The 16000-nt window shown below is 41.7% G+C and overlaps 1 protein-coding gene across 1 annotated transcript; it reads right to left on the bottom strand.

The window, feature by feature from the left end:
* Nucleotides 1–3648: 3648 nt before the first annotated feature.
* LOC131220153 (receptor-like protein 15) lies at nucleotides 3649–15705 on the bottom strand. Its single transcript, XM_058215121.1, has 8 exons — nucleotides 15672–15705; nucleotides 12876–13010; nucleotides 10100–11186; nucleotides 7361–7534; nucleotides 6817–7216; nucleotides 4421–4547; nucleotides 4233–4331; nucleotides 3649–3746 (listed from the first exon to the last, which is right to left on the bottom strand). The coding sequence occupies exons 1-8, from the start codon at nucleotides 15703–15705 to the stop codon at nucleotides 3649–3651; spliced, it is 2154 nt and encodes a 717-aa protein (XP_058071104.1).
* Nucleotides 15706–16000: the final 295 nt, after the last annotated feature.

Raw genomic sequence — 16000 nt, 5'->3', positions numbered from 1 at the left:
TTAGTTGGAGGGAACTTCATATGACCCACTGTAATGTTTATTTATCATCCAACCTATTGATAACGTCAAAAAGACTTAGTTGGAGGGAAACGGTGAAGAATGAACGTCCTGACCATCCAAATTGTTGGTCCCGTTTTGGATTGATTATATACTAAAATGACACTTATCTAGCATTTTTAGCCATCCAATCCATTTTTAGCCATCCAATTAATGGACATGGAATTAGAAGACGGGATTGTTTTGGATATAGTTCAATTTTGGGCCAAGTCTCAACATAATAATACAGTGGATTTCTCACAACCATCACTATGAGTAAACATAGACTTGGCAGTGTGTTTATGTCACTAAGTTTTGTGAGCCCAGCATGATGTAAGTGTTATATCCATGCCGCCCATCCATTTTTCAAGATCATTTTCGGGCATGATCCCAAAAATGAGGCAGATCCAAAGCTCAAGTGAACGATAACATAGAAAACATTGAGGATTTAATGCCTATCACTATTGAGAACTTTTTAGGGGCTTAGAAGTTTTGGATCAACATCATATTTCTTTTGTATAACCTTCATCTACCTTCATCTAGGTCTGTTTGACTTTGTGAACAGTAACAAAAGGCATTTGAGGTGGTGACCATGTTATGGTCCATCTACATAAGGAGATATTACCGCCTGGGACCTACAATAAGGTTTTTTTTTCTTTCTAGAAATGGGGACCATGCCCATGAATCTTTGATAGATATAAAGAGGGATGTACACATTGGATTTTCGGGGTGGGCTCCACAAGACAAAAGGGCCTCACCTATCATATCTCCTAACTAACATAAAAGAGAAAAGGAAAACAAAAGACCGAGAAAAGAAAAGGGGAGGAGACAATGAAGGCCAGCCCCTATCCTGCAAAGAAGCTGTAGAAAGACACATTCGCAAAAAAGCCCTGCCTCAGCCGATAACCCCTCAGCCCTGCCAACTCCCAAAGAGGCTTAGGCCAGCACCCAACCTGCAGAGAACCTGCAGCAGACACACCCTCATATGTCCTTGCCTCAGCCCAAAAAACCCCCCACAGACTTGCCAAACTCCCAGTGAAATTTGAGAGCCTCCAAACGAGGATAAAGAAGACGAAAGGAAAAAAATATAAAAAATAGAGTTGCAATAACAGAGAAAATAGCTAGAAACCGAAGGAGAAAAACGACCACTTCAGTGGGTGGACTGCCTGATGGATCCAATCCCAACCATGTCCAGGAAAATCAGCCCTCGAATCCTGCTAAGGAGGTCAAAGATGTTGCTGAAATATGTAAGGGACAGGCTAGCACTTCCCTGACAGGTGAGACCATCCGCTGGGCCATTGCCTTCTCTCAGAATATGGTGGACACTAACCTGGCAGTCAGCCTTCAACAACTCTATTCTGGCCAGCCAATACCTCCATTTCCAATTATCCTGGGATTTGCCATTCAGAATATTCACTATGATTTGAGAGTCTCGACAAACCATCCCAAACCGCCCTAAGCTATATATGCAATATTATTAGAGCTGACCCCGTAACTAGCTGAGAAAGCAAATAGGAATTCACCTTTATCACCTCTACAAATGCCGCCTCCCCCAGATAGACCCAGATTACCTAAAGCTGACCCATCGACATTTAGCTTACACCATCCTGCTTCTGGGGAGAACCATTTCTCGAGGCAAGGTTTAGGACATGAAGGAGTCGGGGAGTTTATACCCAGGGCCGAGAAAGTGAGATCCCTGAGCATGGATCCCATTCTTGGATGAGGCAGATCTTTGCTCAAGTAATGTAACCACCAAGAAATTTGGAAAATAGTCTTAGCTGGATGGGTCGGGGTACCTTCAAACCTAGCTTCGTTTCTGCTCTTCCATATATCCAACATAATGATACTCAGAAGCAGCCCTTGCAATGTTGCAGTGCACCCGCTAGCCTGATGGGCCTGCCACCAACCCAGCAGTGTTCCTTCCATGGACTGATTTTCTAGTAGCGTTGTACCAAAGATTGCGCCGAATCTCGGCCAGACTGCTGATACGAGCTTACCATAGAGGAACAGGTGGGGCAGCGTCTCCTTTGAAGGACAATGGGTCTGCGAATCATTGCAGCAGACACACATGGAGGCGAGAGAAATACCTCTGGACTGGATGTTACAGTCAATGGGGACTGCGTTGTGTAGCAATTTCCAGACAAAGGTAGAAATCTTAGGAGGCAACTTGGCGTGCCAGACCCAGTTTACCTTGCTCCATCTTTGCCCTTCCGCTCTACATAAAACCCATGCTGATTTTAATAAGAATCTGCCAGAAGGTTCCAAGGGCCAGAAGCAGGTGCAGGGACAGGGGAAGTGCAAAACCCGCCTTCGAAAATGAAATCGATCACTTCTTGGGGGAGGAAGGAAAAGACCGCAGATGGGGTGGATGGACCCCTTTGCCCGAGAAAATCATGCACACAGTTGTTTTAGAGGGGACGTGGGATAGGCCTGGTCGCCTTCAACACCAGAGGGCTAAGACCAGACTAGTTATCCGTCCAGATGTTACAGTTTCCCTGTCCCACAAGCCACTGAATGGCGTTGTCCAGGAAAGGGAACAAGGACCTGATGCTCTTCCACATTGGAGATGGATTGGGAGATGCCGCTGAATTCATATCGGCTGGCTCAAGGTCTCGGGCATATTTTTCTTTCATTGGCTATCTTCATATCTGTATTTGACCCCCCGGGCTAGCTTAAGGCGTAGGGCCTTCATAACTTCCTTGAGGTCTCTTATATCCAGACCACCTTTGCTCTTGGGCTAGGAAATTTTCTTCCAACTTATCCAGGGGAGATTCTTTTTTCTGTCAACCCAACACCAGAAGAAGCTTGCAAAACTTCTCTGAATCTCTGCAATAACTTGCAACAGGATCTTGGATGCGGCTAAGGTGTGGACCGGGATGCTACCTAAGACGTGGTGAATCAAGATAGTTCTCCCTGCTTGAGAGAGGCATCGTGCCTTCCACCCATTGATGCGCGCATCAATCTTGTTCTGGAGGTCCTTAAAATATGCTTTCTTAATCCTGCAAGTAGACATAGGAATGCCTAGATAGGTGGCCCCCATGCAGGACTTGCAAATTTCCAAGGAGGTCTCGATTGCTCTGATCCTGCGGCTGGTCAGTTTATCTGAACGAATAAAAAAAAGAACTTTTAGCACAATTAATGAGCTGACCTGATGCCGCTTGGAAGGAGGATAGGAACTGCTTTGCGGATTTGATTGATGCTGAGCCACCGTTAAGGAACAAGAGAGTATCATCGACATAGAGCAGGTGAGAGATGAGGGGGCAGCTGATTTTGAGTTTGAAGGGAAGGCACAATCCCCTTTCCATAATCAGTCTGAAACCTCTGCTAAAGGCCTCTATTGCCAGGATGAATAGACTAGGCAAAAGCGGGTCTCCCTGGCGAAGGCCTCTATAAGACTTAAAATATCCCATTGTTTCGCCATTTAAGAGAACGGAGAACCAGCTATTTGACCAGCACTTTTCTGCTAGAGCCACCCAGTTAGCGCTGAAATCGAAGTTGCCAAGAACATGCTTAAGAAATCTCCATTCCACCCTTGTCATACGCCTTCTCCAAGTCTAATTTCAACACAATGTTCCCTCCCCGAACCTTCCTGTTTAAATCCCTAAACATCTCCTACGCCAGCGCGATGTGTTCAGCGATTGGTCTGTCCTTGATGAAGGCACCCTGCTCAGGAGAAATCAGTTTCGGCAGTAGAAGATTCAACCTGACAGCTATGATCTTGGGAAATATTTAGTAGACACAATTGCAGAGGCTAATCGGACGAAAATCTGAAAAACAGGTCGGGGCAGCTCTCTTTGGGATTAAACAGATGAGGGACGATGAGAAAGCACGGGGCATTTCGCCCCCTTGAAATAGGTGGACTGCAGACCTACAATAAGTTTTTTTGTAAAAACTCTGTTCATTTCATATTCAAGAAGCTTTACAGGCTGATATACAAAATTTCGAGCACCCCCAACCACACCTGGGGGCACCTATCGTAAGAAGAAGAAGAAGAAAAAAAAAAAAAAACCCCAAACTTTAGGATCCAAACAGGGCCACACAGGCCACCCAACAATTATCCCCTAACTGCCCCCAAACCAACTTTATCAAGGAAGAGGAGACCCCTGACAATGCATGGAAGACCCTCCCGGGCATGAAATAGGGCCGAATTCTGATTGGCGCTACCCATCTTGCCATAGCATCCGCCGGCCCATTACCTTCTCTGAAGATGTGCTCAAACTTCACCTGACCATGGAGACAGATGGCCTTAATCCTACCCAACCAATACTTCCACTTCCAGCCTGGACTAGTCGATCCTGAGAGGAATTCCACCACCAATAGAGAGTCTTTTTTTTTTTGAAAGAGAACATTTCATTTCAAACTAGAAGCTGTACATCTTACAGACCTTCAATAAGTTGAAGAAGAAGAAGAAGATTGGACTGGTACCAATCCTCTAAAAGATCAACGATAACACTTATGTTGTTGATCTTCCAGATGACATGGAGATCTTGCATACTTTCAATGTTACACACCTAACCGAGTATCATGAATTGAAGCAGAATGAGAACTTAATGTCGAGTTCTTTTGAAGTGGAGGGGAATACTGTAGAGTGGGTCACAAACACTTTCTTGGCAAAGATAGACTAGAAAAGGCCCGATCGGAGGTGGAAGTGATTAGGACCGTCAGAACCCTAAAACAGGCCTATCTTGAAACTAGAATGAGTTATTCGACTATAATATATGATTTTGGGGTAGGAGAAGCTACTTTGACCAACCAACCGTGCTATACCGGGTTGCCCATGCCGGATTTTCATATACCTTATACAATATATAGAGGAGATCAAAATATTCCTCTTAAGAATAGCTCTTAAATCCATAAGAAGAGATAAAAAGTAATATTATTAATGAAAATTCTACTTCGAAAGCCCTTCCATTTACCTTATATAAGCTTATGTCATAAAATTGATACTTTACTAAAATAGTAAAACTTTTCTAAAATAGTAAAATATAGTGAAAATAGCGATTGATTTGTAAATTGACTCAAACACTTTTCTTTCTCAGGCCATGACACTTACAAAATTGCATCTTTGCGACAATTCTATTTGTCAGATCCATAGAATTTAAAACCTGTGCTGGTACTTTGACTTTAAAGTTGCTTGGTCTACTCTATAAAATTCTTTATACAATGCATGTCCAAGATTATTCTAACAAAATAGGTCTGATCAATGAAACTTGAGCCATCCATTTTGTAGGGTCCATCATCAACTAGTTATGCTTCTAAAAAATCATTTCAACTACAGGATCATAGTCATTCCGTCTGAAGTTTTAGAAAATACATAGTTATATATAAGAAGTCCATCTTTGCGATGCATATGATCATCTTATTTTACTGTGGTTAATCCATATTGGTTGATGAAGTGAGAACTAAGAGATCAATTGATTGGGTGGTTCGTTTTTGTCCACGTACCGAGGGCTACAGTACCTTATAGTGTTTCCTCGTTGCTTCTTGCATGTACCCCAAGCTTTATAATAGCTTCATGGCTGAATTTTCAAACATGGCCGACCTCCGTCTCTTTCAACAGGAAAGAAGGGTCTGCTCATCAGTGTTCTTGTGGGGTCCTGGTTTGGTAATCCAAACCGTTGATTTGATCAACTATTTTGGTCAGATACCAACCTTTTGATCAATGGTTTTTTTTTTTGTTTTTTTTGTTTTTGGGTTAGCTTGTTAGTACACACCCATGTCAGTACACACACTCGATGTTAGCCACCCCCGCTAGGGATCGATACCAAGACCTCAAGTGTTGAAACGAGGCATCTCCACTCAGTCTGCCAGTTGAGCTATGGATCAATGGTTCATAAAACTAGGGATAAAAAGATGTTTAACATTCAAAGTAACATAACTGAACGATCAAGACTTAAGTATTCCAATATGGAAGATTGATTAGGTGTACCCCTTCCATGTTGAGGCCCATTTCTCACTAATCTAGAACTTACGGGCCCTACCATGAATAAAGGATTAAGGCAAAACTACCACTGGTGAAAAAATTCTAGCTCTTTCCACAGGGTGCCCGAAAAGCAATAAATTGTTAACAAGAAATATAAAAAGGCCTTGATCTAATTTCCGTGGGAAAGAGGCCAAGGAGTTGTTGAAGTCAGGATCTTCTAATCTTAAAGATTTTGTGGAGTCTTCAATTCATGCTGTGGCCTATTAAATCGACTGTCTTGATCACTCAGCATGCCTCCGCTTGTCCAAGTTCAAGTAGGGAATAAATATTCTATGGCCAGGGTAAAAACTAAAAAGATGTTGAAAGTCCACTCACCACGTGGGCATCAAACGTGTATTGAATTTGGACCATGGGAAGTGTTCTGACCTTTTCCCACGTAAACATTAGCAAGACTACATGTTACAGCCTCATCGTGTATATGCAATGGCCAAACAAGGAAGAATGTTTCTGTTTTACTTTTGGTCGGTTCCAAATGTGGTGGGGACTGCCTAATGACTAACTTGGACTTCACATGGTGCATGCTGCAGAGCACCTGAAGAGGATCCGGATTCCCTTAAGAAATATTCAGATCAGACATGGCATGTGTGGTTGGGCAATTTGACGAATGATTCTGATCTCACACTAGCAAGCATCTGTGGGAAGCCACGCCATGGGTTGAAATAAACAAAGAAGCGATGGAAACATGGGTTGAAATAAAAGCCACGCCATGCATAAACATGATTATTATTGTCTTACAATAAGAGTTACAGGGAGAAACTGATCTGACTTGAAGGTTATGCACGTGGCCGGGTGAAAACCTTCCGAAGTTTGTCTAAAGCAAAATAATAGCATGAATAGATACATGCATCAACGAAATAGAAGTATAGACCTCTCCAATAGCGGTTGATGTAGAGAAGTGCTATGAAAAGCAAGAAGGACATAGTACATGACACCGGAAAGCATGCATAGAAGATTATGTCATGTCCATTATCCTCGTCGCCTGACGTTGTTGGCATTGAAGGTGGTAGCGGAGAAGTGAAGCAACTCTTCAGTGGTGGTCCACAGAGTGGGGGATTGTCTTCGTAGCTGGTTTCTCCAAAGGTGCCAAACTGCCCCTTCATCATGTCCGGTAAGATGCCGGATAGGTTATTGTGAGAGACGTTGAATGTAGATAAGAAGTTGAGCTTAGTTAGTTGAGGAGGATTCTCCCCGCTCAATCTATTGTGAGAAAGGTCGAAGCTCTCAATCTGTTTTAGATTTGAGAAGGTTTCTGGAATTGGTCCACTCAATTGATTGTGGGACAAGTTCAATGCATGAGTAGCAGTTAGATATCCAATTTCAGGTGGGATTTCACTAGTTTACTGGTTCCATGACAGATCTACACTGGACATCAAGTAAAGAACGTCACCCTTGTAAGTTTCAGACCTCTTCTTTGTTATGAACTCCACCTCTTCCTCAGCTTTTGTCAAACGTACAATTATATAAGGCACACCAACTTTAATACGGTATCCAGGCAGCTCCATGCCTGTACCGATACTGTCAAACAGTGGAGAGACAACAAAAGTTGAGAAGTCAGTTACTCTTGCCCTCCCGAATGTCATTTTACCAAAGCACGGCGGTATTGGACCAGAAAGATTATTCTGTGAAAGATCTAATATGCTGATGTTCTTTAGTTGACGCCAGTGTTCGAAATATCGGTATCGCACAATGTATCGCACCCTTGGGATACAGATACGTATCGGTTATCGCACGGGATATATCGTTTGTATCACATAGTTTATCGCACTTTTTGGGAAACATGGGGAAACATTGGGAAAATGGTTGAATTTTTTAATGAAACTCTGGGGATTGTTAAAAAAGCCCTTAATATACACTTTTAAATCATAAAGTTTCAAAAAAGAAGTGTACATAATAAATTTCCTTTGTATAAGGTCCCAAGCTGTGCGCTGTCCGATTGAACTAAGACAACTATATTCAGTATCAACCCCATTCATCCGTTTTTCCATATCATTTCAAGACATTATCTAAAAAATAAAACAGATCCAATAATTAGGTAGACCATACCATAGGAAACAATGGTGATTGACCATTAGTGGGCCACAAAAGTTTTGGTTCAGGCTAATAATAGTTTTTTCTCTTCATTCAAACCATAAATTTATCTGGTAAAATGGATGGACGGAGTGGATAAAATACATGAATTATAGTTGGCCCACAAAGTTTACAAAGTACACTGCTCACTAGGGGATCCACTTCCCACCACACTGGGGGTGGGGTGCTGCTACCAAGGTCCTTCGCTCAAAACTTATGTGGGGTCCACTATGATGTTTGTAAGACATCTACCTCGTCCATTCATTTTTTGAGATCATTTTAGCACTTAGAGAGCAAAAATGAGCAGAATCCAAGACTAAAGTGGGCCGCACTAAAGGAAAAGGTGGGTAGGAAAATTCCTACTGTTGAAACCTCCCTGGGTCGTAGGGCCCACGATAATGTTTACTTTCTATCCAATCTGTTAATTAGGTCACACAGACTTGACCTGAATGAAGAGGAAAAATAAATATCATATTGATCCAAAACTTCCGTGACCCTCAAAAGGGTTTCAATGGTAAACGTTCAATCTACCACTGCTGTTTGCAGTGTGGTCCATTTGATCTTTGGATCTGTCTTATTTTTCGGCTCAAGCCTTACAAAGAGCTCGCCAAATGGACGAACAGCCTGGATATAACACATACCTCATGCTGGGACCCACAGAACTTGGTGATGTCAACACAGTTCGGTGGTGCGCCGTGCGCGCGTACTCGATTACAATAAAAAAAAGGGGCGGGATTAGCTGAGTAGCGAGACTCGCTACTAAATTGACGTTACCAAGTTCCGTGGGCCCCACCATGATGTATGTTTTGTATCCACACCGTCCATTAATTTGGAGAGAACATTTTATGCCATTAGCCTAAGAATGACTAAGATTCAAAACTCCAATGGACCCCACCACAGAAAGCAGTAGAGAGAATGGCGCCCACCATTAAAAACTTCTGAGGGCCACAAAAGTTTTCGATTAAGCTGATATATTTTTTCCCCTTTTATAATGCCTTTTTTAACTTATTAACGGGTCGGATCTCAAATAAACATCACGGTGGACCTTAGGAAGGTCTCAACGGTGTATGTCACTTTCTCCACTATTTTCTGTAGTGGGGTCCATTACAGAATTTTATCTCCCTCGTTATTTGACTCATGTCCTAAAATGATATCTCCAAATGGATGGACCATGTGGATATAACACATTCATCATGGTGGGACCCACGTAACTTGGTGACGTCACTTCAGTAGCGATCTCGCTACTCAACCTGTTAGTAGCTAATCCGCGTCCGAGAAAAAAGGCTCGAACGACCTTTGGTTTTCAAACAGAGAGGGTTACGGAAACCAAAACCCTAAAATATCTCCCAAATCTCATCGGATGTCTCCGGATTTCTCTCCAAAATCGGAGATGTTATTTGCGGTAACCTAGGAATGGCGCTTCAATTCGAATGACCCACCAAATGGAAGCTTCCGATCATGGCGATCTCTTCTACAGGTACCGAAATCCACCCTCTATTTTTTTTTTTCCCGGTTTTTTCAGATGATGACGTCAATGTCCGACAATAATAGAGAGGAAATCGCGTGATATCGTCAAAATATCGTGCGATATCGACGATATATCGGCCGATATCTGGATTTTGAGTTTTTTTGTATCTTCCGGGGGTTATCGTGATTGTATCGTCTCGCAGGGGTGCAACAACGATAATATCGGCCAATAGTATCGATATTTCGAACACTGGTTGACGCAATTGCGTGGGAATGTGACCTTGCAAATTATTTCCTCTGAGGAGAAGAACCCTTAAATTAGGAAATGCTCCAATCCAATTTGGAATATTACCAGAGATGTTGTTGTGGCTGACATCCAATGTAACAAGGGAGGAAATTTAGGATAAAGCATTTGGCATCAATCCTGTAAGCTCATTTCCTTCCAAATGTAAGAATTTCAGAGATAGATTGAAGCATGAAGGTATGGAACCAAAAATTCTATTTTGAGAAAGGTCCAAAACCGAAAGACTAGATAGGATGCAATACTTGGCTGGAATAGGACCTTCTAAATAATTTTTTGGCATGGAAAGCCACATTAACTCAGAAAAGTTCCCAATCTGTGCAGGAAGACGACCTGATATGTTGTTTTTACCAACATCCAATAACTGTAGATGAGGGCTTTTGAATATACCAGCTGAGATCCTCCCGGAGAATTGATTGCCATCCAAATACAGATACTGTAACCAAGTCAAGTTCAAACAAGTCGGAAACACTAGGCCTTGTAATCTATTGTTTGATAGCTTCAAAATTTCTAATCTGATGCAACCCATGGCCAACTGCTCTGGTATTTCTTCTGAGAAATTGTTTCTCGACAAATCTAAAGTAAACAATTCTCTCATGTTACCCATTGACAGAGGAAAGGTACCATGAAGAGCGTTTGCAGACATGTTTAAGTATAATAAATTTGGAAGGCAGAAACCGATGTTTTCAGGAAGTTGTCCGTAGATGTGGTTGCTGGAGACGTCCAGATAATATGCATTGAGGTTGTTAGAATGAGGTGGCAGATGGAATGGGCCAGCTAAGGAGTTGCTTCCTAGGTCGAGCATTTGTAGTCTTTCATTCTTCTCTAACAACCAAGATGGAAACTTTCCCTTGATGTTGTTGTGGGAAAGTTCCAATGCTATCAAGTCATATTGGGTGGAAAGGAAGCTGGGAATGGTACCAGTGAGCTTGTTGATGTTGCAGTTTGATAAGAGGAGGGCTTTCAACTGGAATTTAGGAGTCCAAGGTGTGGATTCAGTTTCAATCTCTAACTGATTGGGGTAAGTTATAACCTCGCGCTCAGGATAGGGATAGTTAGCCTTCAGTACTGAAAGTTCCACAACCTCGAGCTTGGAAAGATTAGCAAATGAGCTAAATGAGAGAGACCCCTCAAAGCGGTTGGAGGAGAGAGAAAGGAACCGGATCATCGTGAGGCTAGAGATGAGAGATGAGGAGATTTGCCCACTGAGTCTATTATAGGAGAGATCAAGTAGTTGGAGGGATGACAAGTTGCTGAGACATGGAGGAAGGCTCCCTTCCAATTCATTTCCTTGAACATCCAGTTCTTGGAGATTCTCAAGATTGTAAAAAGCTGCAAAAATGAAAATGTAATTAACTTATCACTACAAAATTCAGTTGGTCATAAGAGAAATAATCCTGTGCTCTCGATATTGTAATAAGTGTTATAGTGTTCTAATTAAGTACTATGAGTAAGAGCTTGTAGTCCAATTGATCGATCTAAGTTGCCGGTTACATCAATGGAATCCAGCCCATGGAAAAAATTGCACGAATTAGATGATCCGATCAATTTGTAAGTTGACATTCTGTTTTATAGCCATCCATTTCCCCACCCATGGATGAAAGTGATGCTTTAAAACAACAAATGCCTTATGACCAAACCTATGAATGAGATGGCTCACTTGCAACATGGATGGGCTAGAACATCTGAATAGTGTGGATTTTTTTCATGGTTGCCATGTATTTTGGATCCTCTAGATCGATTAGTTGGACAGTAATTCTAATCATTTTGTTTACTATAATAAGAAAGCAATATAGATCCATCTGTGAAAACAAGGCACTCTAAATGCTTTGCACCATAGGCCCCGATTGTTTAGTGATACAGACGATTTTATTTCAATAATCTATATTTACAGAAAAATGGGCTTGTAGTGCATGTATATGGGGCGGTAAACATTTCATGCCATGGACCTACGGTTTAATGATCCAGTCAATGATCTGATCTACTTACCATCTGATCATGCATGTGGGTCCCACAGTGCACATGGGGCCGTATGAATTTAAATGCATGTGTGGCCCATTATACACTGTGCGAGTGATCCAAAACATTGAACATTTGATCATGGTGGGAATTTCTGGTGGTGTGGCCCACTTGAGTTTTGGATCTGCCTAATTTTGCCCTCATGTCCAAAGATCAGCTGGCCAGATATAATGGCCCACAGTTTTGTCACACGGACGGTGTCATATGAAGTAGGAAAAGGAGTTTCATATTTCTTCAAATTTGGAGGTCAAACCAGAATCCTACGGGTACTTCCAAGATTTATATGGAACCTCTACTTCATTGATCAGGTTATCGTTGATACTGGGACCTCAGGCCAAAATATCAGCCAGATGCACAACTTGGGTGGGCCATTCCACATGGAACAATGGGGATGGGATGACAACCATAAGTTTGTGTACGGGTCAGTATCTTTAATCAAACACCTTAAATGGTGTAACTCACCAAACCTATGGTCATCACCGAACCTCAAACAAACGTGATGACAGTCCAATGATCCCCTACTACCGCAGATGAAAGAGTATGGAAATGGTAAAGATCCTGTAATTCACAAACTGTCATCACGTTTGTTTGAGGTTCGCCCTGCAAACAACACATTTGCAAACCCTAGCCCTAACACTCCACTATTCCAGACTACTGCAATTGGATTCGATCGTGCATCCAAACTCACTCTCAAATCTCCCCTCAGCACTTAAATGGCATGCAATTCCAACAAAATAATAATAATAATAATAAGAACATCCAAGAAGAAAAGGGTGATCGCTAGATCGGAATGGATTCAAGTGATTCGCATCTCAAAAGACGCCATCTCCCCTCAGCGCTTAAAATTTCATGCAATTCCAACAAAAGACATAACAAGAACATCGAAAGAAGAAAGGGCCATCGCAAGATCGGAATGGATTCGAGCGATTCGCATCTCAAAACACACCATTTTCAATTAAATGGAAAAGAAAAACTACGAAAATAGAAACTGAAATCACTTACCGTTTTCTTCTCTTGAATCCTTCCAAACGATTCCTCCATCCAAAAGACTCAGTTCTCGGTTTGACTTTTCCGCAATTCCCAAAAACGCGAATGACTTTGCTTCTGTTTGCTCAAGAAATCGGTTCCGTCGATCTTCTGGAGAGAGAAATGGAGAAAAACGGATTCTTATAGGGATATTGAAACAGGAGCGCTTCTCAAATCTTCCAGATGTTTACATGAAAAGAAATCCCCCAAAACCCTAGTTTTTCCGAGATCTAACATGAAAATGTGTAGAAATGTGTAGATCTGAGCGTATACAAAAGCGATCTAGGGTTTCGTACCTGTTCTTGGGATGGGATCTGAATTGAGAGAGAGGATTGAAGTGAGAAAATGGAGGAGACAGCAAATGGCCTAGCCGGGAATGAAATTTCCAGATGTGGGGTCCAAATAGTTGTTTATATGTCATCTAATCCAAAAATCAGGTGCGCCACCATTCCGATGAAGAGAAAAACCTAAAATAAATAAATTTAGGTAGGTCACAAAAAATGAAATATAGTTTTTAGGCGTGGTTGTACATTGTTCTCAGTGATATGCCCCACCTGAGATCTTGATAGGGTCAGTTCTTTGAATGCACGGTGATCATGATGAGAGTCGCTAGATCCACGGTTTAGATTCCACATACACATTATGGGTGGGCCGGGTTGGAATATATGATATTAACCGTTTGATTCTCAGGCATGTGATCATGCCCCATCTTTTAATAATCAACGTTCAATTTTCATACATTCGAGCTGTGTGGGGCCCACCTTTTTGGTTTGCTTGATCACTGCGTTGCTAGGGGTTACGGTTTTCTACCCTGGGAGGTCTACGTGGCATCCCTCATTTAGGGTGGGACCCTTCGGATTCAAGGGTTTGTATGTTCTGTTGTGCCCCGCTGGAATGAATTGACATCCCATAACATTATTAATTTGTTAGGCTCATTCGGATGCACGGACCGAATATTATTTATAAGTAGACGGCAGATAATTAAAATATTCCACTGTCCATATCAAATGGTTTTAAGTAGACGGCTGAAAATTAAAATATCCCACTGTCCATATTAAATGGTTTAGATGGTAGGCTTTTTACCTCATTCCCATACAACTGAGCCTCAATTCCTATGCAACTGAGACTAAAAGCTGAACTTTTAGCCTTTGTTTTTACGCTACTGAAACTAAAAAGTAGGCTTTTCAACTCACTTCATATGCAACTAAGGTAAAAAGTAGGCTTCGTATCTTTTAGCCTTTTTCTTTACAACCGAGGCAAAAAAGCACATTTAGCCTCTAATATTTTAATTGAAGCTAAAAAATTGTGGCTAAAAATATATTTTCTTATAGTGCTGACTGCTGACTGCCAACAAACATCTCGATGGGCTTGAAAAATAATACCTGCGATAGTTTAGAAATATTTGGGATTGAGCATCCTAACCATTGATTTGGGCGCTCTCGTTTAAATAATACCATTGGATAATTTTTTATTTTTTAACTGCCCAATATGTGTAAAAATATTTTTCCAAATAGTGATTCTGACAATATGGAGCATTCCCTATTCTCCCTATCAAATGAAACGGTTTTGATCACAGCCATGTGTTTCATATGTACAACAATGAAACGATTCTACATATTCAGTTTCTTGGGCCGACACTTTATCATCTCCCTAATAAAATATAACAAGGAGATTCACCGTCTGGCACCTGCCCGTGCATTTAATTACCCCTCCACTATTTTTGACTAGAATTATTTACACACTTGCTTTGCGCTATGCAGCCCACAAGATTGACCTACTTGATGAGTAGACTCGTGACAGTGCCCTGTTATGCCATGTCGAGTTCGAGTTGAGTCAGATTGCCTGAGCCCTCCACTCAAGCCCAATCAGACTAGGGTTCGGGTCTAGGATTTCTAGCCCAAGCCCAACCCAACCAAATTTGTTGGGTTGGGCGGGCCTGTCAGGCTCAGGTTGAGTTCGGCCCAAGTTGCACCCCTAGTCCCCATGACTAGTTTGGCTTGGCCTATGACCACTTGCACATGCCAAATGTAAAAACAAGCTGGAAATTATAAGTGATTTCAGTCTGAGTTAAAATAATAATAATAATAATTAATTAATTAATTCCCATTCTAAGTAAATAACTAAATCATGGATCTAATCTCACCCATGTACATTATGTGCATGACCCAAAAGGCCAAAATCTCATTTCAAGAGGGTTTGGTGAGCTCTTCCAAGGGGCTTTTGCTTCTATCTCACACATTCATATCATCAAACGACTGGAAAGAATTCACATTTAAGTGCCATCATTAAAACATACATGTATAATATAATATGTAATATATACAATATAATATGTATAATGTATTAGAGATATATATGGGCATGGCTAGTGGTAGCCCAAGGTCAGCCCAAAATTTTTTGGGCTTTTATATATTGGCCCAAGTCCATCCCATGGGCCAAAAGGCATACGCACACCTGGGCCAAAAACCTGCCCAACCCAAAAGCCTATGGGACAACAAACATTTGGACAGTGGTGAACCGTACACCTGTGGGGCCATGCATTGGAAATTGGCGGTATGTACACGTGGGAACACGTGTTCTCTATAAAACTAGCCCTTTCGCTCTCTCACATACATGCCGTTCATACATTTTGTCAGCTCATTTAAGGGCATGAGGCTAAAAATGATGCAATTTAGAATATCAGTTGGACCACATGGCTGAACACCCACCTTTAAAAAGTATGCACTTGTCAAATTTTCTGAAAGGAATTCTTACCTTAAAAGGGTCGCTTACCTTTCATGATGAAAATAATAAACTGGAGATCCATTGTTGAGGCTCTAATACCACTGATAGTTTGTGGAAGTGTGAGCCCTCAAGATTTGACGGTCTACACGATATGGAACCTTCACAAAGCCGAAGATGAGTGGCTTAGATCTAGCAGTCCGCCTATCCACTACTGGAGCAGATGGGTCTAATCACCCCTCTATTTTATAGTATAGATGGCCCCGGAACATTTCCGAATTCCCTTAAGAAATATTCGGATCATACATGGCATGTGTGGTTAGGCAATTTGATGAATGATTCTGACTTCACACTAGCTAGCATCTGTGGGAGTCTCCCCT

The sequence above is a fragment of the Magnolia sinica genome, chromosome 12, assembly GCF_029962835.1.
Source record: "Magnolia sinica isolate HGM2019 chromosome 12, MsV1, whole genome shotgun sequence".
Taxonomy (NCBI): Eukaryota; Viridiplantae; Streptophyta; class Magnoliopsida; order Magnoliales; family Magnoliaceae; genus Magnolia; species Magnolia sinica.
This window is presented reverse-complemented; position numbering and strand designations above follow the sequence as displayed.

Excerpts from the sequence above, each read along its gene's own strand:
- LOC131220153 (XM_058215121.1), bottom strand. The coding sequence starts at position 15,705 with ATGGATCTCCAGTTTATTATTTTCATCATGAAAG. Across the intron at positions 11,187-12,875 it reads GGATTCAAGAGAAGAAAACG|CTTTTTACAATCTTGAGAAT; the intron begins GTAAGTGATTTC and ends TCATTTTTGCAG. Across the intron at positions 4,548-6,816 it reads CTTTAGACAAACTTCGGAAG|GTGTGTAACATTGAAAGTAT; the intron begins GTTTTCACCCGG and ends ATACTCGGTTAG.